We start from the raw sequence: 27,024 nt of genomic DNA on the forward strand, positions 1-27,024 counted from the left end.
TGTTGCCTTTCCCTTGGTGGAAATGTAAGTTTTATGAAAGAAAAAAAAATGCATTAATTATTTCAAGTCTAGAATGATGCTTGGCATAGAGTAGATGCTCAATAAACAAATAAAGGCCAGTTGAAGACTGATGAATTATGTAATTGTAAAATGTATATATGTAATAATAATCATAGCATATCTTTCTGAGATATGCAAATATGTTAGGTACCAGGTTGATAATTTTAAGTGTGAGAACCCCGTTAGCTTAACGGAGTCCTTTTGGAAGGTACATTATTACTCTCATTTTACAGAAGAGAAGAGCTAGGAGAGATTGTATAACTTGTCTACTGTTACAAAGCTAAGAAGTAATGTGACCAGAATTGCAAACGTCTGATGGACTCCAGAGGCTGGGCTCTAACCATAAGCTATACTCCTTCAACACCTAAAAACAAGCTTAATTTTCTTACCTGTCCTTCAGGTGAGAAAGAAAGGGATGGGAAACTCCCAGAGGTAAATATCCAAATAACAGAACTTACTGGGGTAGGAAATGATAGATGGTTTTTGTCTCCTTAGCTATACGTTTTAATGGTTTTCTGTTTTTTTTATTTTTTTATTTTTATTTAAATAAGTAGCTTTTAATTACTTTGAAAATAAGAAACAAATGTTTCCAAAGGAAAAGAAAGACAGCCCAGAAGGCTGTCAATGATTTCAATTGTTGATGTTGATAATTTCCTTCTTTCTCTGAGGGTCTTAAGTGAATGGCTGAGGAAACTGTTCTGGCCTGTCTGCCTTATGTGTTGGCTTGTGTTGTTAAACTTCAGTATTAGGTTTCAACTTGCTTTGAATACTTCCTAGCACTGAGAATGCAGAGAGATGTCTGTGTGTCACGTTGGTCCAAAGACTCTGTCTGACAGAGCATCTTGATGCTCATCTTCAGAAGTCTGAAGTGTTCCTGTCTCTTTGAAAGCTGTGTTGTGTCTTTGGTCATGTTTGCTTATACTGGTCTACATGTATCTTTCACTGCGTGAGAGACTGCTTTTATCTGGAACATATTATTATTTTTTAAATTGGCATAATACTTGGAGTAATACATTTACAATTAGATTTATATTATATCTAAGAAGATAATTAGGTCCCAGGAGCCCCGAATCATTAACAAAGTAAAAATAAATAAAAATAAAAAGGAGAGTGGTAATGTTAAAAATGAAGTTCTTTATTTATGGTTCATGTTTTTTTTTTTTTTTTTCCCTCTCTTAAATTGTATGTCAATGACTGTGGCATATTTCCCACAATCTAAAGCTCTTTTCACATGCCCTGGCCTAAATTTCAAGGCTCAGAGGATAAAGATTTTCTTCTTTTGAACAAAACTAGAGTACAGGTGATTAGAATGATTAAATGGATGCTGTTAAAATATTGAGGTCAGTGTAACCCCAAATTCAGGAGTGGTTAGAGAAGATGACGAATTCCTGCATTTCAGACCAGTGATAAAAACTCAGCAAGAAGCAGGCAAGCAAGGTGGGAAAACAAAAGTCTTTAACGAAAAGGAAACCAGTTATACTTTGAGAGACTCTTAGGTTATTTTAAACTAGAGGCCTGGTGCATGGGGGTGAGGGAGTGAGGTGAGGGTGGAGGTAGGGGGTCCCTCAGCCCAGCCTGTACCCTCTCACAATTTGGGATCCTTTAGGGGATGTCTGACTGCCAGTTTAAACCTGATCCCGGGCCTCAACTGGGAGTCAGACATCCCGCTAGCAATCTGGGACCGCTGGCTTCTAACCGTTAGCTTGCTTGGCTGCCTGATTGCCCTTAACCCCTCTGCCGTCTGCCTGATCACCCCTACCTGCCTCTGCCACAGCCCCTGCCACTGCAGCTTTGTCCGGAAGGCTGTTAGGCTGTCTGGTCTAATTAGCATATTATGCTTTTATTATTATAGATGGCTTTTAAAAAAATCCCGTGATGTGTCTAGACATTCCATTCATAATTTCAGAGGCTTCTGTTTTCCAGGCCTGTTAATAATGAGTTAAGTATTTTGTTTTTGTTTTTTTCTTCACATCTTTGTGACTTAGTTTTTTGTTTCTTTCCCCGAGTGTCATTCTGATGTCTGAGTTATAAGCAGAGCTGCTCATGTCTTCTCTTAGTGACTTTATTTAGCAGAAACAGGGGCCTGGGAGTGATGGCATTGGTTCTGAGCTTGAAGTGTCCTCCAGTGGAACCTATCATGGTCTTCCCTGTTTATGGTGACTTCGGTCAGGCTTGTCATTTTGATGCAGTTTAGCAATGAAGTTTTAAAACTATCCAAAGTGAGGCAAAAACAATTCAAATGACAGATTTTTTTTTGAAAAATCACCTATACCCATGCAGTTGAAGAAATGACATTTGCTTAAATACACTTTGTGAGGTTACATGTGAGTAAATGATCTATTACCAAGAGTACTGATGTTTCTATCAAAAAAGAAAAAACACACTCTTGCTTCTTTTTCTTTGAAGATTGTGGTGTCGGTTGTGAACCATACAATTTCACTTTTAAATCTGCGACTTCTGAAAATTCTTTTTCTTCCTGACATCATAAAGCAGCCTCAGAAAGTCAGACAATTGTTATTACAAATAGAAAGCAGTTCCATTCAGATACTGAATAGACAATTATACGTGTCTGGATTTTTTCCCTTTTTTGTGGTGCTTACTTTTAGATGTGGAATAAAACCACATTAACCAGAGGACGTTCTTATTGGTGGTTAGTGGCCAACTAATGCCACATCTTTAAAGTAGCCTATTTAAAAAAATAATTTCTTATTGTCTACCAATACCTTTCATTTTATAAGACTTATCTCAGGAGGCATCAATGAGGTATAGAATATTAAAGCCTCAAAAGATAAAGGGATCATAACATATTACCTAATCGCACTCTGGCATTGGACAGGGGAGAGCATGAAGCTGTGACAGTGTGTGACTGCCCAAGGACACACTCACTCAACAGTCGCACGTTAACAACATGTTTGTTTGTTTTTTAATTCCCTAGATGGCCGCCCCTGTCCTGTTATTCTCTGGGATCCATCTTTATCTCCAACAAGTAATGAGACTCACTCTTCTGTGAAGCTCACGTGGGGAGCTTACCAGCGGCTGCTCAAGCAGAAGTGCTGGCAGAACGGCCGCACACCCAGACCCGAGTGGGGCTGTACTGCGGTGCATCACCACGAGTGGTCCAAGATGGCCCTCTTCGACTTCCTGCTACAGGTACGTTCATCAAATCAAGTAAGTGGATTTCTAAGACCAGCACTGAGTCAGACAAGTCTGACACCAAGGAATTTTCTGCCCCTTGAGTTTTTGTGAAACCAGAGTTGAAGTTCTCTATTGCTCTATTTGGTGAGTATAGTACCTCATGATACACTTTTGTGTCTTTAAGAAAATATCTAGAAATGTCCATCAGCTCTTTTATTAATATCTGAAGAGGCAATTCTTCAGTGTTTCAATCTTACAATAGTTATACTTACCATAGATACAGTTTATTGAGGTAACCCATCAGTAATTCCTCAAGGTGGATAGTCTTACCCCATCTGGGAAGTGAGTAAATAGAAGTTTGGTGAAGTTAAATAACTAATGCGAGTTCCTTTTTAAAAATTAAAAATTTTAAAAAATTATATATGTTTTGATTACAGAGAGGAAAGGAGAAAGAGACAGAAACATCAATGATGAGAAAGCATCATTGATTGGTTGCCCCTGTCACACCCATACTAGGGTTGAAACCTGCAACCCAGGCATTTTTCCTGACTGGAAATCAAACCATGATCTCCTGGTTTATAGGTCGATGTTCAACCACTGAGCCACACCAGCCAGGCAATTTTTAAAAATTTAAAAATCTTTATTGTTGAAAGTACTACATCACAAATTCTTAAAACCACTGAAAGCTGGAGCTGAGATTCCCTGGGATCTGTTGATGGTAAAAGTTTGTCTTCTTTCTGTCATTCCTCCCTGTGTTTCATGGTCATTTGGCCACATAGCTTACAACCACCATTTCTCTTGTTTTCTTTTCAGTAATTTTTTGCAAATATTTAATTAAGATTATATATCAGAGAATTACTATTATTTGCATCCACATAATTGAGTGACTCAAGATTTTCTAGGTTTCTCTTAACTCCTTTTCATAAAGATCCTTTGACTCCATCCACCCCATCATTATGATTTCTGCTTTTTCCTTCCTCTATTAAATACAAACTTGGATTTCTGTTACTGTATTGTTAATGAGCATTTTGTAGAAATTTAGGACTGTCTTTGGACATTTGCAAAACATTCTCCTTTTAGGTGTGTGTGACTTTTCAGGATGGCATATAGATTCCTCAGATGTCTGCTTCCAACTTAAAAGCCTTTAGAATTTTACATAGGGTGGGGCAAAAGTAGGTTTATCATTGTTTGTGTGGGAAATAATATAATTATTAATAACAAAAAGAATAAACTTTTGTGTTTTGCATACACATAACTGTGAACCTACTATTGTTCCACCCTGTATAATATTATTATTATTATTATTATTATTTATTATTATTATTTTTTAACATCAAGCTTTTATTCATGTCTTTGCTGTCTGTTCAGTCAGTTTGGGGGAATATAAATAAATTCCACCATTTATTTAAATGGTGCTTGTGATGGTGTGAATTGAATGGATGTTAGGAACAATCACTTTTTTAAAGAAAGAGAGAAATGTATGAAGAAAACAAGTTTAATTCAGACTCACAGACTAGGGATCGGAAACTTTCAAGGAGGAGAGAATGATTTATGGTGTCAATGTCACAGAGTCACCAGCAAGAGCTGAGTTGGAAAACATGAACTTTGGTTTGGCAAGGAGACGGTAAGTCACCAAATACTGTTGAAGAGTCCAGCCGTTGAGGCTCAGGCTGGTTCTAAACACCCCCTCCATTTTACAGGTAAGGGAAGCTGAGGCATAAAGAAGTTATTATCAAGAATAATAACTTCTCACAAGATCTTACCCTTCTCACAAGCTAAGAAGTTAGCCAGTCACATGTTCATGGATGCTAGCAGAAGTGACCTCATTACTCATGGCAGCTGGCAAAGCTTCATGGTCCTTTTCCCCTTAAGTCCCACTGGGGTGATACAGAGTGGCCCTGTTGAATGCTGCTTATATTGGAGTTGTGTCATTGCTGAGAACTCTAAATTTAGGAATCCTCCAATCTTATAAGAGGCTGCTAGCAAACCTGCTTAACATTTGTCTCAAAAGGAGACAGTATCTTTATTATCTTGGTCAGAAAACAAATCTGCCTTCCATCCTAGAGGGAGATACTCTTCATATCTTCCAAGGCCGTTTGCTATACCAACATACTTGTAGAGATAGCGCAGAATTAAACAGGCTATAAGATGTACAGAAATGCTATGGAGAATTGTCTCTCAACAGTTACCTGACTTGTTCTGTATTATATAACTAGTAAGTTCCCGAATAGAGGTTTCAGCAAGTTTGAATAACTCTAGATTTCATATTTTAAAACATTATTGTAAAACAACTGCCAAGTTATTGTTAGGTTAATTAAAAAAAAAAGTTGGTGTGATAAAAATGTATTAGCAAACAAGTAGAGAATGAATTAAGATTTCTAGGGTTAAGTAGGTAAGGTACTCACTATGAGGCCGGATATGTGGTAAATGTTGAAGCTCTAAGGATGATGACTAGGGGGAGGATGGAGAGGAAACCTATGAACCTGGTAATACAGTCTATGAGAAAGGAATGACCTTGAGGTTTGTAACCAGTGAAGATAAGAACTAACCTATACTGACTAGAGGGCAAACCCTTTTAGAAGTTGCCTCTAAGAATATTTGTTTTAATTCTTTACTATTCCATTAAATCTCATCCTACCTCTGTCTTTATCATTGAGGAAAGCTACAGCTATCTTTCAACCAATGAATATATATTTATGCGACATCTACTGGGCATTATACTACAGAAAATAACCACAGGGGTAACAAAGCAGTAGAAGATTGTATCCTCATTGCCCACCTCAAGTTTTTTTTTTTTTTAATATTTAGTTTGAAAATGAGGTGTATAAAACAAAAAGATAGATTCATATAAGAATGGCTGGCTGGACTAATGTAAGTTCTCATTGTTATGAGGTCAAAAGAGAGAGAGCACTTTGCCATAAAATAGCTAGTGAAGGAGGAAGAGTTTGAGTAGGGCTGTAGGCTGAAAATGGTAGAGAGGATAGGGCAAAACATGAGGAGGGATTGACAATATTCAAGTGATATTTAGAGCATCCTAAATATACTATTTGTCTGAAACAGTTATTGGGGGGGGGGTAGTGGTACATTCTGCCTATAAGAGATACAATAGCACATGGACAAAGAGAGCTGTTTTCACAAAATGTGTGTTCACTTTGGAGCTCTCCAGTCATTACCCTGACTGAGCAAGAACGGATTCCAGCTGCGCCACAGTCTCCTTCTGAGTGCATCGTGGCCTTTGTCATCATTGTGCTCATTGTCCGTGGTCCTGAGGACAAATATGGGCACATGAGCTGTTGTCATGAATTTTCAACAAAGATAAATGTTTCAAATCCTTAAACTAACACTATTAATAATCTAACAAACATATTACACTTGCTATATTCCTGGCACTATCCTGGACACTGATAATAAGCACTAAGATATTAATTTACTTAATCCCCAGGTAACCCTATGAAGTAGACACTGATTATTCCTATTTTAGATTTGAGGAAATCTAGGCAAAGAGAAATGAAATAACTTGGGCAGGGTCACATAGTTGGAATGCAACAAAAATTGGAGTTAAACTCAGGAGTTCTGGGTTAAGAGACAAACTTGTGAACCACGCTTCTTTCAATTCAATGTTATGGGGCATCATCATCTGATTTTTTAAGTAAAAAATTTGGGAGTCACTTAGATGCTTTACAATACATACCTGCACATCCATACAGTGATATCTTTGGTCTCACCCAAATCTATCTTTTGGCTATAGCTTGTGTTCTTATCTTAGTTCGGGTTTTGTCATTTATTACCTGGGTGACTCCCTCTAATCCACTCATACTCTATGTCCAAGAGTTACCTTTGGCTTGAGATATTGGGCATCAGAAACTGATTCTATTGGTAGGTCAGTTCTTTTTGTTGTCTACCACCTTGTTTATTCTGCCTGGGGAAGGGGGAGGAGGCTGGGAACTTTCTCAGTCTTGATAAATCTATGAGGATGAGATCTCTGCAAGACTTTACTGATCCTGTTCAAGTAATGACACCAAGTGTCATTACTAATTCTGGCTCTCGTTAAAAAGCACTGAATCTGAATGTCAGAAATTAATTTGATTGTTAATTAATTTGCTTACATTTACAAAAGTATATCAAATTATATGTATGAGGACAGCATCTGTGAGAGTGAACTTACATTTTTTTCCATTTATCTAATATCTATTTGCTTTCTACTGTGCAACAGACAACAGGCTAATTCCTTTAGATGTTGCAGCATTTTACAGTTTCCCAAGGAAAGTATTAGGGTGCCCATTTCCCCCTTCTTGCCAATTTTTGGAAGTGGAAAACTAATTCATACTTTGGCTTATTGGAGAGTACTGGGGGCTCTTGTTTATTTCCAGTTCTTTCATTATGAATGAGATTGAGGATGTATATATTTTCAAATATTGTTTATTTGTTTTTCTTTTTTGTGTGTGAATTGTGTATTCAAACCATTGCCCTTTTATATTGAATTCCATAACATTTTCTTATTGATTTATAAACACATTCTGTATTTATATCATGAAAAATTGCCTTATCATTCCTACATGTCTCAAATAATTTTTCTTACTTTTGACGTTACTCATAGTAGATTTTGCTCCAGAGAAATTTTACATTTTTAAAAAAATATGTTTTTTTAAAAAAATTGATTTTTAGAGAGAGAAGGGAAAGGACTAGATAGAAACATCATTGAACACATGCCCCTGCACTGGAGATTGAGCCTGCAACCCAGGCATGTGCCTTGACCAGGAATCAAACCTGTGACCTTTGGGTTCATGGGTCGATCGATGCTCAACCACTGAACAACACCAACTAGGCAAAATTTTACATTTTTAATGAATCGTATCTTAGTTGATATTTTTAATTCTTATATTTACTACTACACACTGTTTATATAGATGTTTACTGAGCAAATTAATGAATAAACAAACTTAATCCTTTTTTCATGAGTACCATAGTAAGTAGTTGTTTTTTTTTTGAAATACATTTTATTGATTTTACACAGAGAGGAATTGAGAGGGATAGAGAATTAGAAATGTCTATGACAGGAATTGAACCTGGGACCTTTCAGTCCGCAGGCTGACGCTCTATCCACTGAGCCAAACCGGTTTCAGCAGTAGTTATCTTTTATACAGCAATTCTTTTCATTAATTTCACTGAGATTATTATTTTATATTTTATATATGCTTTATTTAAATGGTGTTTGGGATGGAGTGTATTGAATGGATTTTATGAACAATTTTAGAAAAACTGTGCATGAAGCAAACTAAAATTACTTGTTTCATGATGCTATAGAAGAACAAGAGAGAATACAGAACCCACTTGTTGATTTTCTGTACACAACATTCTTTTTGTTTCACCCAATTAACAAATATGCATTCACAAAGGCTATGCCATTTTACTGTGTTTGTAAAATGTGGTAGAGACACAAGCAACCTTTTATACATGAAGCGTGGGGGTATGACTTTGTAGACAAAAATTCACTCCATTAGGATGACAAAAGAATAGTATTCTAGAGAGCATTTGAGTTTCCAAGGTTTGGTCAAATTTCTTTCAAAAGAGTATATTAAAAATAATGGGAAAAGAATAAGATGTAGAAATTTGATGTTAGAGATAGTTGGTATAAGGGTTAAAAACTGAGGTTCTGGAGCCAGCCTGATAAATTTGAATCCCAGCTGCCAATACTAACTTTTTTAACATCGAGAAGATACTTCACCCTTCTCTACCTCAGTTTCCTCATTTGTAAAGTTAGGAATAATAATGTTGTTTGTGTAGAGGGCTATTGAGAGGATTCAGTACTTTTATACACAGAAAGGATTTAGAACATGCCTGGTACACAATAGGTGCTCAGTGAATGTTACATATTAATTAGGAAATTGATCATCTAGAAGTAATAGAGGTATATATCATTGTAAGAATTAAATAAAGTATTTTATTATTATTTTTTATTCATTAAATTGTATCATTCCCAAATCATTTTACTTTCTACTCTTACGTACTTTCATACTTATATTATAGATCTTGCACATTAAATTTTAAATATTTTTGACTAGTCTGTCTTTTTTAATAAGCCACGAATCTCTCAAAGGCAGTCCCTGACTTATTCAACTTTGGAAACTTTCAATTAGCATCAGAATGTCTGAAAATGTCATAGTTTCTCAGGGCATATTTTTTTTTTATCAAAGAAAACTATGTAGTTATATTAAAACATTAAATACAAAATGTCACATTAAAAGCCTTAAAGGTGAAAGACATAAAAGTGTACTTGCAATAAGAAAATTTGTTAAAGGAAGAGAAGTATAACTTTAGAAAATGAAAACTCAAATTTTTTAAAAAGTAATATTTTTTACTGTTTAATGGAGTTCTTATTGTGCTTACATTTTATAATAACTATTTGATGAGACATTAAGGGATTTTTACAGAGTGGGACAGCAGAGATGTATCTTAGGAGATGTTTGCTTCCACCATCTCTGTTTTGAGCTCTTCTCTGTTCCAGACACTTGAGGATTAGTGTTGGTGATAAAGAGATGGATCAGAGCATATCCCTGCCCCCAGGAGTTATGAAATCTAATTAAAGAGACATAATCATAGCAGAGTATATCAGATGTCACAGTTAAGTTTTACATTCTATAGAAGCAAATAGGATGATATTTGTTTTTGTGGAGTTGGAGGTAAGAAAAAGTGGACTGAGAAGATGACATTTAGTATAGAAATCAGGTGAATACAAGAGTCAGGAAAAGTTTCAGAGACAGGGATCTAACAAAGGGCTGGAGTGTGAAAACATTCTGAGTGGGGAAAATGATGCTTATGGAAACTTCCTGTTCCATGAAGGTATTTTTTTCTCTCTCAGATGGCTGTGAGTAATAAACTTATGTTCATAAACTCAACAAGCAACTATGCGCTGGTATGGCTTTCCCCCTACAGTTGTCTCTCTTCACCTAACTTCTAACTCGAATGATTTGATTACAGAATATAATGAATTCTATTAATAGGTGTTCATCTTTGATCTATCCTCTCCCACTTTTTATTCCGTATATCATTTTTTCCCCATGTAATGCATAATAAAGTAAAAATTCCAACTAACTGTAATCTAAACAAGAGGAAATATTAGTTTTCAATAAAAGAATATTTATTTCTGCAGGAATATTCTTTATGCTAAGTAAAGAAGGATTCCAACTGTGGCCACCATAATAGATTACAAGGATCTTCCAAGTATTCCCCCCTCTTATACCTACTTAGTGATCAAGTGCCTTCCCTCCAACATGCAGAGGTCAGTGAGGAAAATCACTCACAGGTGCTCTGCAGGAGGCATATCAATCCAGGAGAACAGGCATAGGGATTTCAAATAGTTTGGGTCAGTTTTATTGTTTTGCAGAATTAGTACATTGCCAATCTAGAGTCTCTAACCATTATTTATTGGTAGTGTCCAAGCAAGCAAATGATATCTTTTTGTTGTTCATTTGCTAGTAAACAATGGAGGATGATATAGTCAGATACAGTCTTGGCTTCGAGTAGCAAAGAAAGCCTGAGATTAGCTTTGGCATTATTGATTGGCATGCAGAATTGGCTGGGATTTAGGGAGTAAAGTATGCCAAGGTTCAGAAGGTTTGCTAGTAGAAATCAATGTATTTTTTTTTTTGTGGTTTACTGAAAAAATCTTCACCTCTTTTATGATGAGAATCATAGTGTTTACTTGATTATAGAGACTCACTTACTAAGGTAGAGGACATGGGAAGTATGTCCTTCTAGGCATTGAAAATGACCAATCTTCACAGGTATATATGTGCTAAGCACTTAAATGTATTGTGGTTACTACAGAATTTTAATTGTATAAATGAAGTTTGCCCTTTGTCATAAATGATAATCGAAAGTGTGACTTTGACATAGGTTCTCCTATACATATATGGAGCTAAAAGAAATTATTTTCAGTATTAAGGATGCTACAATTTAGGGCATATCTTTTTTAAAGAGGCCATAGAAGACTTTCCAATTATGTTGTGATACTACAGTTTTATTTTTCTGCTTGTAATACATGAGCAAATTGGCCAGAAAACTTGGTGTTTAGTAGATACTCCCAATATCATTATTATTTATATATTAATATGTGTAGAGACAGGGGAAGTGACGTATAAGAAGCATACAGATTTGCTTCTGAATGAAAAAAACAGAGATTTTGCAGAAAAATGGATACAAATGAAATGGCTAAAATAATACTATTCTTATTAAAGAAGAATTTGGGCTATAATAGTTCTAAAATGATTTGACTTATTTAATTATGTTATTATGGAATTTTAATTTTTGATTTGATTTTAAAATTAATCATCATAGACCTAGCTGGTTTGGTTCAGTGGATAGAGCATCAGCCTGTGGTCCTGGGTTCAATTCTGATCAAGGTCACATGCCCAGGTTGCAGGTCGATTTCCAGTGGGGGGTGTGCAGGAGGCAGCCAATCAATGATTCTCTCTCATCATTGATGTTGATTCATCAATAGGCATTGAAAAATAGTGATATTCTAGTTCTGTCATTATTTCCATACTTATTAGTTAGAATACTTTTTTTTAAAGAGTGATTTCCCTCCCTCTTTTATCTATCTATGTTGTTGTGTAGTTTATGTAACATGTAGTTATCTATGGTACAGTTTATATAGAAAAAAGTCAGCATTACTTTTAAGAAACACCATGATCTTCTAACTTCATTTTCATTCTCATCTGTTATGATTCACTTGTACTGCATTTGTGTACCATAGGCTGGGAACCCTGCAGTTAACAAATATAAAGAGATATGTGTGTTTGTTAACAGCAGGGTGTGTTTGTGTGTGTGTGTGTGTGTGTGTGTGTGTGTGTGTGTGTGTTGTAGTTTGGTCTATTCAATTCAGTTCAACATGCCCTACTTACTAGTACCACCAGAACATTGCTCATACTCCTTCCTATCTTTGATATACCTGCCCATCCCTCAAAGTTCAGCTCTGATCCCCTTCCGATAAAGACTTTTGGGAGTAACTTCAAACGATTAAGCTCCCTTTCTCCTCTGAACTTCTAGTATCATTTTTAAAAAAAATTAATAAGTTTTTAGTACATTAAGTTTGATAGAATAATGTCATAGAACAGTGTTTATGTAAAGCAGAACCAGATTCAAATCCCAGCTTTTTTAATTGTCAGCCCTGTAATATTTAATTTCCTTATTATTTAAGTAGAGTGATTTTACTACCCTTGGAAATTTGTCCTGAGAATAACATAAAATAATGCACTTGAAGTATTTATCATGGTATCTGACTTCTACGGTCTAAATGCCTGTTAACTCTCCGCCCCCTAAACTCCAAATTCACATGTCTACTTCCAATATATGAAGTTGATAATATTAGGAGGTGGACCTTCGGGAGTTGATTCGGTCATGAGGACAGAACCCTCATGAGGGGGCTTAGTGCCTTTATGAAAATGGCCCAACAAAACTCCCTCGTCTCTTCTCCATGTGAGAACACAGTGGGAAGCCTACAACCCAGAAGAGAGAATCACCAGAACCAGCCTATACTGCTCCCTGATCTCAGACTTCCAGCCTCCAGAACTGTGAGGAATATATGTTTGTTGTTTAGAAGCTACTCAGTGAGTGGCATTTTGTTAGAGCAGTCAAATGGACGAAGGCCCTGGCAGATAGAAAATACTCAATACATCAGTCAGTTATCAATTAGAACCACTCCATGTATAAGAATTTGAGTTCATTGTATTTATATGTATACATACCTGTAATTTTTTTTTTTTACATCTTAAATATGCAGGCCTTTAGTGGTAGTGATCATGTAGGTCTTTTTTGAATTTTCTATACTGCAGAGCTGCTCATTATAACATTTGTGCTGTAGAAAAACATGAGATCATGCAAGGCAGTTTCCATGGCATTGCCATTTAAGTCAAGTTGAGGTAAGTGGCAGTCATTTGTGCATAGATGGATGGAGGAGATATTTGTTAATGGCAAGGTTCTTGGCCTACAGGATTTGGGAAGCTAGTTGGGATTTCATTCACAGATTCTGTTCCTCAAGGTTTCCATACCCTTCATGGAGATGTTTAAAATAAAATCCCAAAGAACAAAAACTAACATAACAAATATCATGTTTCCACATTCTAAAATTATCCTGTCATTTTTCTTTTGCATATTTGCTTTCAGTATTTACTTTAAAAAAATATAAATACATTAAAAATAAGTTAAAGTCCCCTTTGACCCTCTCTTCATGTCCTCCTCCTGCATTTTTCTCCCCAGAGGCTAGCACTCTCATGAGATTAGTATACATCTTCTCGGCCAATTTAAAAATCATTTTACATGCATGTAAGTGGATGTTTGTGCTTTTTAAAAACTCACATATTCTAAATGCAGTTGATCACATAACATTTTTATGTAATTTGTTTCTCCAGTTTTTGAAGAAATTATTTTGTTGTTGATAGTATTACAGATATCCTTTAATTTCCCCCTCCATTACCCCCTCCTCCCAGCCCCTTCTCCACCCCATGCCTTCACCACACTATTTTCTGTGTTCATTATATATATGATTTCTTTGGTTAATCTCTTTCTGTCTCCCTACTTACTCTCTGAGATTTATCAGTCTGTTCCATGCCTCCACATCTCTGGTCCTATTTTGCTCATCAGTTTATGCTCAGTAGATTCCACTTATAAGTGATATTATTTGATATTCATCTGTCTCTTATTTTTAACAATTACTCATATTTTAACATAGAGGGATAAGTTCTAGCCAGACTGACTGTGGTTTTATGATGCCAGTAATAGGGGTATAGTGGAGGTAGATATTATGGGGGTCTGTTTCTGAGAACCTAAGTCTATAAGGCAGCAGCCAAGAAATTTTCCTTAGATTGAAACCGGAATCTTATAAATATATATTTTATTGATTTTTTACAGAGAGGAAAGGAGAGAGACAGAGAGGTAGAAACGTCGATGAGAGAGAAACATCGACCAGCCACCTCTTGCACACCCCCTAGTTGTGGGGATGTGTCCACAACTAATGTACATACCCTTGACCGGAATCGAACCTGAGACCTTTCAGTCCGCAGACCGATGCTCTACCACTGAGCCAAACCAGTTTCGGCTGAAATCGGAATCTTAATGTGACAAATACCATAGATCATTTATTTATTGTTTTTGGCCACTTTAGCATCATAGAAAAGGCTTTTCTTATCTTCATAGTTGTTTTTATTTAAAAAGTTTGGTTTATAATAATTTGTTCCATTTTTCCTGTTAGCATAGCTTAGTACTTTTTATTTTACTTTATGAACACAATTAAGAATTATAAGCATACAGGATACCGATTATGGGATTTAGTTAAATTCAACAAACTTGAATTGAGGGATATCTATATTCTATCTAGGCAATTCCCAATCAATCTATGGGCATCAGTCATCATTTGATATTTTGTGATTTGGCTCTTGAGTCAGTCATTTCCATGTCTAAGAACTATTGTCCTTTTATTTCTCAGAGCAATTCCTTCCCAGAAGTCCTCTTGGCTGATCCACACAACCAATTCTATTGTCCCTGTTTGTAAAGTACATCCCACTTACACTGGCTCCTTCAAAATCCTCCCTTTCAAGGAGAGTCTAATCTAGGTATTCTGTAAAATCCTCCCTATAGAAACTGACATACTAGATCGTACCTTCTTACTGAGAAGTTAAGCCTTCTCAAAATATTGGGGAAGTTAGGAAACTGACAATCTATATAATGAAAGCCTGAGCGACCATTATGGCTGAACGACCAGAATGACCAATCACTGTGATGTGCACTGACCGCCAGGGGGCAGACGCTCAATATAGGAGCCGGAACGCTCACCACAGGAGGAGCACTGCTCAGCCAGAAGCCGGATTGCAAGAGGGATGTCCAACTGCTAGCTTAGGCCTGATTCCCCCTAAGGACATCCTGCAAAGGATCCCGGACTGCAAGAAGGTGCAGGCTGGACTGAGGGACCCCACCTGCAGTGCACAAATTTTGTGCACCAAGTCTCTAGTAGAATTATATTGGCCTGAACTTGAAAAGGCAAGTAGTTGCACTTTTTATGGCCCTTAAATGGGATGTATTTCTGTTACTAAAAACTATAAGAATATGATAGGATGGGAAAAGTAAATACAAAGACGTTGATCTATGAGTCTCTTTTTTGAGTTTTGCCATCATTTCTGTAGTGAAGACCTGACTTTGAGAGGTCACACTTTCTCACTTCACAGAATTTAAGTTACTTATTTAATTTTTCATGGAGGAAATGTTGAAGGGGAAAAAGTTGTCTAGACACACTGATCCTGGTTTGTCATAGTGGTGTAGCTTGTAAGCTACCTGGCCTCCACAATAAGACCATATTTCCTGGATCCTGGCCCAATTCAGAAGTTCTTAACACAAGGGATATGTTTAAAAGTATATCCTTCCTGTTAAGAGGCATTTAGATTCCTCAGATGTCTGCTTCCAAATTAAAAGCCTTTAGAATTTTATACAAGGTGGGGCAAAAGTAGGTTTATAGTTGTTTGTGTGGAAAATAATATAATTAATAAATAATAAATAGAATAAACTCTTGTGTTTTGCATATTCATAACTGTAAACCTCCTAATGCTCCACCTTGTATATTCTTTTTAAAAAATATATTTTATTGATTTCTCAGAGCAATTTCTTCCCAGACGTTCTCTTGGCTGATCCACACAACCAATTCCATTGTCCCTGGAAGAGAGGAAGGAAGAGAAATAGAGAGTTAGAAACATTGATGAGAAAGAAACATTGATAAGCTGCCTCCTACACACCCCCAACTGGGGATGTGCCCACAACCAAGATACATGCCCTTTTCTTGAATCAAACCTGGGGCCCTTCAGTCCGCAGACTGATGCTCTATCCACTGAGCCAAACCAGTTTCGGGCACCCTGTCCTGTATAGTCTTACTCTCTAGCATTTATTCCCATTTATTCTGGCATTGAACATGCTAAGGAATCATTAGCATAAAACATTGGCCAGGAAATTAGTTGACAATAGGTCTTGTATCAACCTGAATCAAAGGGGAAAGTGTCTGGTCAAATAAATCGCATATTGCAAAGGGACAGCCAACTGAACATTTCTAGATCAATTCTAATTTAATTATTAATAAAAAATGCAGCATATGTTATTTAATTCTATGTCATTTTTGCTTATTTCAATCCTTGCCATGGAATTTTTATCCTGTGCTGAAATCAATCATATTTAGTGTGCTTCAAGACTAAGTTTTATTGTATACATGGCTAGCGTGGAGAGATCAGAGACTTGAGGAAGGCTGTGTGACTCCATAAATAATCTTTAGATATTAAAAAATTGTTTAATGCATTGCTTGAGCTAGTTTTTGAGATTGGCTTTCCTGATAATTCTATGCCATTGAACCATACATAATTTGAAACTAACCTTGACTGAGGTTGGACTGAGGTTCAAACAGGAGACCTAAGATCTGACTTTCTAGATAAATATTCTAGGAAGCAATAAGAAAACCATGGGAAAATTAACCCTATAGTATTTCCATTGGGCCACCTGAGAACTCAGACAGATATTCATCTGGCTCAATATATTCCTTGTATGTAATTATTTAAAAAATATTTATGGTTCATTTTGTTCAATGAAGTAGATACCTTGTGAAATATTTACCACAATCAAGCTAATTAGCACATCTATCACCTCATATAGTTACCTTGTGTGTGTGTGTGTGTGTGTGTGTGTGTGCCCTCACACTTAACACCTACTCTGTTAGCAAATTTCAAATATACAGTGCAGTATTATTAACTATAGCCTGATTTCTCAGAACTTATCCATCTTGTAACTGGAAGTTTCTACCCTTTCACGAATAATGCCCCATTTCTCCTAATTCTCAAGGCCTACTCTCAAGCAGTATTTACTTTTGAATAACAAGCAAATTGCATGGTAGAATTAATTAAATTTTTATAAAGAGAACTGATTTCTTTTAAAATTTATGAGTTTAAATAGTTTTTGGATATGTTACATTAGGTTGTGTTAATTATTGTTAAAGAAAAAAAACTGAATGAGATTTACTAAAGATGGTAAGGATGACGTTATTTAGGACCATTGAGATAGGTATAGAGATCACTGCAGTGAAACTGAAAAAAAATGTCTTTATTGATTTCTGAGAAAGGAAGGTTGAGAGAGAGATATATATATAGCAACATCAGTGATGAGAGAGTATCATAGATAGGCTGCCTCCTGCATACCCTCTACTGGAGACTGAGCCCAAAACTCAGGCATGTGCCCTGACAAGAATCGAACTGTGATCTCCTGGTTCATAGGTTGAAGCTCAGCCACACCAGCTAGATTGCAGTGGGATTTTACAATGGGAGAGAGAGATTGGCTCAATCCTGTATACAGCATGTGCAAGTGGGAATTTATAGCCAAGGAGCAGAGTAGGGAGTCAGCAGATGGAAAATTAACAAGTAAGAAACATCAAGGGTACGGGGAGGTCTGAGTAAACTGGCCTAACAAGATTCTTGCTAAAGACAGGCCAGGATCAGAGAATGAGGAAGATGAGGAAGGTGATTAGAATTTGAGAGTGATCAGATATCAAGGACAGGTAGAGGGGAAGAAGAATGAGAGGTGGGGTTTCTGCTTAAACTGACAGCAGGTAAAACTAGCTTTTATAAGGAAGTTTACAGATATCTGAGAAGGCTCAGGAGCCTGACTGAAGTCTGGTTAAGCAAAGAATCTTTGTCATCATATTTAGAATGTTTTAATATAATCGTTTAGTTTATCTCTACTTATTTTTGTCAATTTCCTTATAATAAAATACTACACTGAGAGGCCAGATTATTATGATCTCTGAACGCATAATAATCTGGCCACTCAGTCTATGTCCTATATAATAAAAGGCTAATATGTAAATTGTCCCCTTGACCAGGAGTATGACCAGCTGGCAGGCTGGCCAACTGTCCATGTCCCCTCCCCCTGGCCTGGCTGGCTGGACCCCACCCATGCACAAATTCATACACCGGGCCTCTAAAATATATATATGTAATATATTCACTTAGTAGCTAGATTATTATGTGTTCAGAGATCATAATAATCTGGCCACTCAACGTATATTGTAGGGGGAGATAAATTTAATAGGAATTCTATAAAAATGCTAAAACTTAATTACATAAATTCAAGCAAGGGAAATGATTTCAATGACAACATTCCCTTGGATGTAGGCTTATATACAACCTACTTAGTGTTCAATTGATACAAATGGTGTTTCATTTCATTGAAAGAAAGCATTAAAAGTTTTTTTTTTATATTAAGATTATTTTATTCCTGTTTTAAATTTATTCGCTTAATATAAATCCATTCTATAAATCACAATTTTATAAAATGTAAAAATTATTGTTTTTCTTAGCCTGAGTGCTTTTTATAACTCTTTATAGGAAGGTGGGCGTGCTTTTGGCAGAGACTGTTTTCATGCAGCTCTGCTTGTGCAAATTATACAATGTGAATTTCTTCCTCTAAAAATAGACTGTCACTTGCCTGGCAACTGAAGAATCTCTCTGTGGCAGAATGATGTTTGACTTCTGATGCTTATTCAGAGGTGCAATGTATGAATTCTAAATACTGCATCTATAGAAATAGCTTTAAATATACTGTGACATTAAAATGTTTTTGCATATACATAAAGGAATACTGTTATGCTTTTACTTGTGATTCAGTGATGTGGAAGAAACTAGATATTCTGCATGGAATTGGTACACATAGATAGTTATTTTTATTTTATTTTTTTAAAGAAAGGGGCAAGTGGTTTATTTGTGCTGAAAATTACAGTCTTGTATAGTGACAATTGTGTATCTCATATGTAACACAAAATAATCAAGTACTTGAGATTTTTCCTTTCTTCTGCTTGTTTTGGGTTTATCATGTCATTCTTTTAAAAAATATTTATTGTTGAAAGTATTACATATAACCCCATTTCCCCCACCATTGACCTCTTTTAGCCACCTACCTCGCCTCCTTTCAGGCCTTCATCATGCTATTGGCTGTGCCCATGGGTTATGGGTTATGCATATGCAAGTTCTTTGGTTGATCTCTTCCCACCCTCCTGCCTTCCCTCTGATAGTTGATTTTAGAAGTGGAATTCTAGAGTATTGGTGCTATAGGACAATAACTGTTATGGACAGAGTCAGAGGCCCACAGGAGCCTATGCTCCCTGTTAGATGTGTGTATCACAAACTATTTTTACTTTTCTGATTATTCATCAATTGCTCTGCTAGTCACATTTGCATGCATGCTAATGTAACAGGGACTTGTTACCATGGCAGCACAGAACAGAAATGAAATCTATTCTTTCAAGAGATGAGAGTTCCCAAGTGATACAGGTGCAAGCTGATGAGAACAGTTTTGTTGTGTACAATTTCCAAGGTAAGATGCTAGGTGTGCGTTAATAAGGCCCATGGAGACTGTGGGATTTGTCTGATTAGTTGCCCTTCTCCATGACCTGTCCTACCTTCACACATTCCCTAGACTACAGGGATGCAGTCCATGTGCCATTGATAATAAGGCAGCCATGCACTGGCTTACACTAAGACAAAGGAAGGTAGAAGAATTTTCCATTGTGAGTTAGTATTAGCTGACAAATAGACAAGTCCATATGTTTGTGATTCTCTGTATCTAGAGTGGTGCCAATAATGGCAATGATACTCACTGTCTTTTTGCCTTTTTTGAATTAAGGGAATTGCTGAAAATGTAACTTTTTTCTCCATGTATTTTCTAAAAAATAAATGAGATATCCTATGAGATAACTGGTTTGCAAAAGAAATTTCCAAAAGGAATTGTAATTATAGAGATACTAGTGGCCTGGTGCACAAATTTATGCACATTGAAAGGAAATTAATTAGAAAAATTATTTTAATATCGCTACTTGCCCTTTCTCTATAATAGAAGTGTCAATCAAATTCACGATCGACAATGACAGATCAAAACACATGCGTATGATTGGCACCAGTGAGAGCTTTATATGTATCATGCATGAGCAAGTTAACTTAGCAATATATATATATATATATATATATATATATATATATAATAAACTTGCTTAATTTGACCTGCTTTCTGCCTTAGCTAAACTTTTTCCAATTCAGTGAAGCACTCCAACTTTTCTTTCAGGTAATTGTCATCAACACAGCAGTGAATATCAACATGAAGCAGATTATTATTGTAGATCACACAGGGAGAACAAAGGGTAAAATATTTAATTACAGCAGTGTTTGACTATATTCTGCTCAATTAGGAAACCTGAAGTCATTTTCAAGGTCCACCATTTCTTTTCTGTCGGGCCAAGTTTCTAAACTTTTAAAATCTTCATTTTCTGGACTCTCTGTGGGATATGAGTTCATGGATACTTAAATGAAACCACATAAAGAATCCAACCAAGAGCAAATGACAAGCACAGGCTTTTTCATTATTTACCCCCTTCATATTTTTTTCCCCAATTCTATTCACTAGATGTTAATTTAAAAAGGCCCATGTCTTAATATGTCAACATTACTCAGTTTACTTGATTCTTTCCAGTAAAAGCCACGGTTTTGGAGGATCTTTCTAAAGAGCCAAATACAAAGTGAATATAAGTTTTCATCAGGGTTCTTTCAATAATAAACATTTATCAAGTGCCTACTGTGTAAAGGCAATGGATGAGTTACTACTGTGAACTGTTAAACTCCACTCATTACATGTTTTATCGAATAATTTAAGCTTTCTCTGTACAAATGCATTTTTTAAAAGATGAAGTTTTTAAGTGCCAGAAACAAATAGCTTGAAAAGGGATGGTGAGAATCCTAAGATACTAACTTACCATACAGTAAACACTCCCCCTCTACACACACACACACACACACACACACACACACACACATACACACACTTAAAGTAGTATAGAAAAACAGAGGTAGAAAGATACACAGGATTATGTAGTTTTAACTAAAATAATTAGGAAAAACATTTGGATAAAGGCAATTTATAATCTATATTAAGAAGAATATCTTCATTTAACTCTCTCTTCAGCTGCCAATTACATTTGGCCTTGGTTCCCTTCTGCTTTCACTCTTAACATTTTCACCTGATGCCCTGCTACCTTGCCTATTACCTTTCTTCCAACTGTACATGAGGAAATGAGAATGAAACTTGTAGACACATCAGCTTTTTTAGCTTTTACTTATAGGTAAAATACTTTTACTAATTTTTGTTCTATCTACCTGCCTTCATGTTTCTCTTACCTCATTGGCAGTCTTGTACTGTGTTAATTCAAAGTGCGATTCAAAGACCATAACACAATTGCTTTGATAGACCCACTTTTCGAAGACACAAGCTAGAATGGATGGTGTGCAAAAAGGTGGAAACTCATTGAAAGCCTGTAGATTTCTAAGGGGCTTTGGAAAGCTGGTCAGTGCAACAGAGGCATCGTGTTTATGTTATATGTGAGCATAACTTGTCATTGGTAAGATACTTTCCCCTACAGGCAAAACTAATACTACCAACGGAAAATGGAATTTAAAAAGAAACTTTAGAAGAAGGGCAATGTACCTAAAAATATCCCAGCAACAAAAACGTTGGCTGGAATACCTGGATTTTTCTGAGTATAATTTTAGTTAGGTAAACATTGAAAAGATATATTTTCCTAAAAGAGTAATCTTATGGAAAATGATGGTTGGCAGTAATTTTCAGATTCAGCAGATCGATTTTGCAAAAGATTTTCCTTATTTTAAAGAGTGAGAAGATGTAAATTTGAACAAACTGCAATAATGATGCTTGACATTCACAATCACCTCACTGAGAAAATTTACCCTCAAATAATCTTTGTTGGATAATTATCTAAGCATATAGACAACATAGATGTGAACTATAGTGCTAATCATGCTATAAATGAAGTGATTGCTTTTATGTGTTCACTAAACAAGTGTATTAAAAGTGTATTATAGATTCATAGCTATCTAGAGTATATTTTATAAAATAGCTAAGCTCTCTGAAAAGAAAACAGAAATATACCCAGTGTGTAACTAAATTCAATACAAAAGAAAATGGCATTGAATTTTAGGGAGTGGATTATGGTTTTGTGGTCAAATTATTTTTGATATATTGAATATGAATTCGAAAGGAAGACTATAAACAAAATGCTGAGAAGAGATAGGGAACAAGATTTAAGAGCTATTTAAGCCCTTGCTAGACAAGGGCGATAATGCAAAGACATAATTCACTATAGTTGGAAGATGAGAAAAACAAAGTAAATCTCAGATTTGAATTCAATGCTATATTTCTAGGTGTACACGCACACACACACACACACACACACACACACACACACCCATACACACACACACACAGTTAATGCATGTGAACATATCCACCAAGTACATGGGTAGACCTGATTAAAGGAATTGTAAATATTTTCTGGAAGAGAAGTTGAGTTGAACACACACATCCTTTTTCAATTTTAAGGTCTGTTAGACTTAAATGGCACAACAGTCTGTCAGGGAAGTGGCAAAATCACCACAGATTGTTGAGTGATTCAAAATTAGATCAGATGAAGCACTTTAAAAATACTCTGCAGGAAACAACGTGATGTTGAGAAGGCAATAAAAATATGACCTAGGTTGGTGTTTTCCATCTCCAATTTTTAATGCTTTTTATGTAGTTTAAAAATAAAAAAGTATAACATTTACAGAAGTGCTGAAAGTTAGAGCCTAAGCTCTAATGTGCTTATTATTTAACATTCATGTATACGATTCACATGGCTATAATGCAGAAACAGCAGAATTGTGGCTATATTAATATATGTGTTAGTCCTTTAGTTTGAAATCAACAATGAAGAATGAGTTTAGGGAATAGAGCAGTATTTAGGAAGTGGTTGGTAGAGTTATCCTTAAAGGTTAAGTTCTAAACATGTACATCCAACATAACAGACCTTGATGTTAAAGTCAAAATTAAATAGGATTTAGAATTTCCCCCATATGTAATGTCGTTATAACTGGATATAAATATATGAAAATGATGAAAAATGGTCTAGAAATTCTTTGAGAATTATTAACTAATGCATATTTAAAGAGAGAGAATGGATGGAAGCAACTTCTAGAGGAGTTATTTTTCATGTTCTCTCTTACCCTCTGATTTTAATTAACATTCAAATGAGAGATCAACCAAAGGACTTGTATGCATGCATATAAGTAGAATCCATGGACACAGACAGTAGTGGGGAGGTGGCATGTGTTGGGGTGTGTGTGTGTGGGAACACCAGGGAAAGGTCAATGGGAGGAGAAGGAGACATATGTAATACTTTAAACAATAAAGAATTAAAAAAATAAATAAAACAAAAACAAATGCAATCTCTTTATATCATTTGGTTTTTCTTATATTCAAAGGCAGTCAAGATACTGCATGGAATGAAAAATGGAGTAGAAAATGCTCAATAAATTCTAATAGTTTCTAATTTGTGTTTTTTTCTTTTAACTTACAGTGATTTGCTTGGGTGGGAAACTCTCCTATCTTCATGTCAAACAAATGCATTTTAAGCAGTGGGAACTTCCTGTTCTTCAGAGTCAGGCTTGTCACCTTTTGGATAAACCATTGGTTAGATCATGGCCCCAGTGGATCAGCTCCCTGGAACCAGTCCTGACAGAAGCCTCCCTCACTGACAGATTGTTTCTAGACCAGCAATGCGCCCTCTGAGCTGTCCAAATGCTTTGTGGCTCACTGACCATCCTTACTCCATGTGATTGGTTTTATATAAACTTCATAGAAATTTTGTTAGGCTGACTTCTCTCATGCCTGCTTCTGAAAGGATGTTATTTGATACAAAGCCCACTTACACACAGAAAATAGAGAGGGAGGCCATTTGCCCAGTTCTTGAAGTTTGCTGTAGTAGTGAGGCAAAATTAAATGACCATTTTCCTTTGGAAGCAGCGGTGGTAGGAGGTGCTGGCCATGGCCAGCATTTGCCGTGGTGCAAAGCCCACTGATGGTAGAAGATATTTAGTAAACTTTTGTTGGATGAATATACGAATCGTCATTTCAAAATAGGCTACAATTTAGTACTAGTCTTACTGCATTCATTTCTTAGCAACTGTCCTCCTAAAGTGGCTAGCCCTACAGGAAATGCAAAAACATGGGAGGATGGGAACTTAATGCCAAAAGAATAAAAGTGACAGTCTGTGTCTAGCCATCTTTTGAATCATGAGTATATGAACAATCTTTGGCTAGCCTTAAACTATTCAGCATGACATGCTGGGGGAAAATCATGGGATTTTGGAGACAAACACAACTGTGTCTAAATCATAACTTTGCTACTAACTAATATTTTATCCAGACTAGATTATTTAACCCATATGAGGCTCAGTTTTCCTTCATGAAAATGGAGAAATTACCTCTAGTCTTGTAAGCCTTTTGCTTTGTTTTGAGATAAATCACTTATAGGTGTATATCTATTTCTTAACAATAGTAATAACAGTTTTCATATCTTGAATATCTTCTAGATGTCTGGGTCAGGGCTAGAGGGTGTACAGACACTTCCATTAACTTGCCCACTAACTGTGCAAGGCGAATAGTATCATTCCCACGGTAAAGGTAACAATTGAGAGTCACCAATGAAAAGGAATATATACAAGACCGCAGAGCTAACAAGTGTGAAAGCAAAGAATTGACTTTATGTTCATCTAATACCTGAGCCCAGGCTTTAATTTATCCTGATTAATAAATATTATTTTCTTCCTCGTTCCAAAGAAATAGAAATTACACAACTCTCCCTTTTCTAATCAATATCTCTGTTTACCTTCTATATGACAGTGGCTCTATTCTCCATAATAAACCCCACTGGGTCCAATAATTTGATCCATTCTGTTCATATATTTAGAGTCTAATTGTGTGCTCCACACAAGTAGGGTTTTCAGTTATCATTATTGGAGGTCACATCTTTTCAATAGATTTTTCCTAGGTTATTTCAAGTTAGCTAAGTAATACTGAAGCCCAAGAGAGGGTCGGGGGTGCAGGAAACTTTTAGAGACACGGAGATAACTTAGGTTTTCTGTAACCCAGCCTGAGGGAGAAAACAAGATGTAGCCTTCAGAATATTTCAAAGCACAGCAGTTTCTGTGTTCTGTCATGAATAGAGTCAGAGGTTCTTCTGGCTGTGCCCTAACCTGTGATGTCAGTGGGAACTTTGAATATGAAGGGTGGAGACGCTAACTTGGATGAGCTGCCTATGGAGTTGTTAGCAGAAGCTGGAAATGCTTATAACCATGGCTGAGTCAGAAGGATATGAACCCTGGGCTTCTTCTGACAGTTGTCTTTAATTAAACGAGCCTGGCTCTGCTAGATTCTGGCAAGTCAGCTGCTTAGAAAGCGCCAGTTCTTTGGAAATCATCTCACTTTCCCAAGTTTTGCTTTTACTCAGAATCTTGGATTTTGTTTTTGTTTTCCACTTTCAGATTTATAATCGCCTAGATACAAATTGCTGTGGATTCAAACCTCGAAAGGAAGATACCTGCGTACAGAATGGACTGAGGCCAAGATGTGACGACCAAGATTCTGTGGCTCTCGCACACATTATCCAGCGGAAGCATGACCCAAGGCATTTGGTCTTTATAGACAACAAGGGTTTCTTTGACAGAAGCGAAGATAACCTAAACTTCAAATTGTTAGAAGGCATCAAAGAGTAAGTTTTATAGCGTAGTAACATCAGATTTGTATTTAACTAAGTATTATAGCACGGTTTGGAGGAAATTTACATTCTATGTCTCACCGATTGTAGCCCTTGAAATGAATTGTGGTTGTGGAATCTGGAAACAGAGGCCCAGAAAAGGGAAGCAAACCCAGTAGAACAGAACAAGAGTGCAGCCAGGGTGTCACTGTCACCAACCAATGCAATCTATAAAGCTCCCGTCACCTTTCACATCCATCATGTTGCTTGGCCCTCACTGTGAAAATCCGTGTGGATTAGGTTGGAAGCATGCAGGAATCTCTGGAATAGGACCTGGCAGGACAGGGATAAGCAGGTGGCAGAGGCTCCGTTATTAGGCCCCGGAGCAGGGGAGCTGACAGACATTTGGATTATTGACATGCTAGGATGTCCAAAGGCATAATAAACTCAAGTGACTTTTATGAACGTGGCGAAAAGTCAGAGCCAATCTGCCCAGTAAAATACAGTATCAAAGGATGGCAGCTATTTAATGAGGTAGGAGGGTTTTTTGAGCATTTGCAAGCCTTTCTAGTAGACAGAGATTATGGAAAATAGTACCTTGAACCTACCTCCCATTGGAAATAAAGGAAACCAAGACACTTAATAGGGGCAAAGCCCTGCTGTAGAGTTTCATGAACCCTAATCTCATGCGTTTTTACCATGTCTTGCCCTGTTAATATCTGTGTTCACATCACTTTGTGGGTTGAAGATTGAGTATATGGCATATTCTCTCTTTAAGTATATAAACAAGGGTATTTTATGCGTAGAAAATTTATAAACCTAAAGCATCAATTACTGAGTTGATATTATGGGTTTTCTTAAATCCCTAGCCCTAAATTTTCTCTTAGAATTAAGAGTGCACAGAGAATACAGGCCACTCATTCATATATGTATGAATACTGTTTTATTTATACTTTTAAAGAAGATTGAATTTTAAATGCATTATGAAGACCGATGAGCTCAAAGTTGTCTTTTTAGAATATGTAATTCACACATTGAAAAGCAAAAATGAAGACTTTGCTAACCCAGATTTATGCATAGAATATTCATATTAATGTAATGCAAAGACAGAATTTTTAAAAAAATTTTCCTTCACAAAAAGGTTAGTCCCTGAAAAGAGCTATAATTTTTAACAGTAT

General features: G+C 36.2%; 1 protein-coding gene across 3 annotated transcripts in view; it reads left to right on the forward strand.

Moving 5' to 3' along the window:
* Positions 1-27,024, forward strand: part of GASK1B (golgi associated kinase 1B) — a 49,770-nt gene that overhangs the window by 16,483 nt on the left and 6,263 nt on the right. For all 3 annotated transcript variants that reach the window (XM_036424353.2, XM_036424354.2, XM_036424357.2), the window contains exons 3-4: positions 2,996-3,210; positions 25,635-25,861. In XM_036424353.2, coding sequence (XP_036280246.1) covers positions 2,996-3,210; positions 25,635-25,861 — 442 coding nt within the window. The remainder of the gene's footprint in view (positions 1-2,995; positions 3,211-25,634; positions 25,862-27,024) is intronic.

Source organism: Pipistrellus kuhlii, unplaced genomic scaffold (genome assembly GCF_014108245.1).
Source record: "Pipistrellus kuhlii isolate mPipKuh1 unplaced genomic scaffold, mPipKuh1.p scaffold_m20_p_8, whole genome shotgun sequence".
Taxonomy (NCBI): Eukaryota; Metazoa; Chordata; class Mammalia; order Chiroptera; family Vespertilionidae; genus Pipistrellus; species Pipistrellus kuhlii.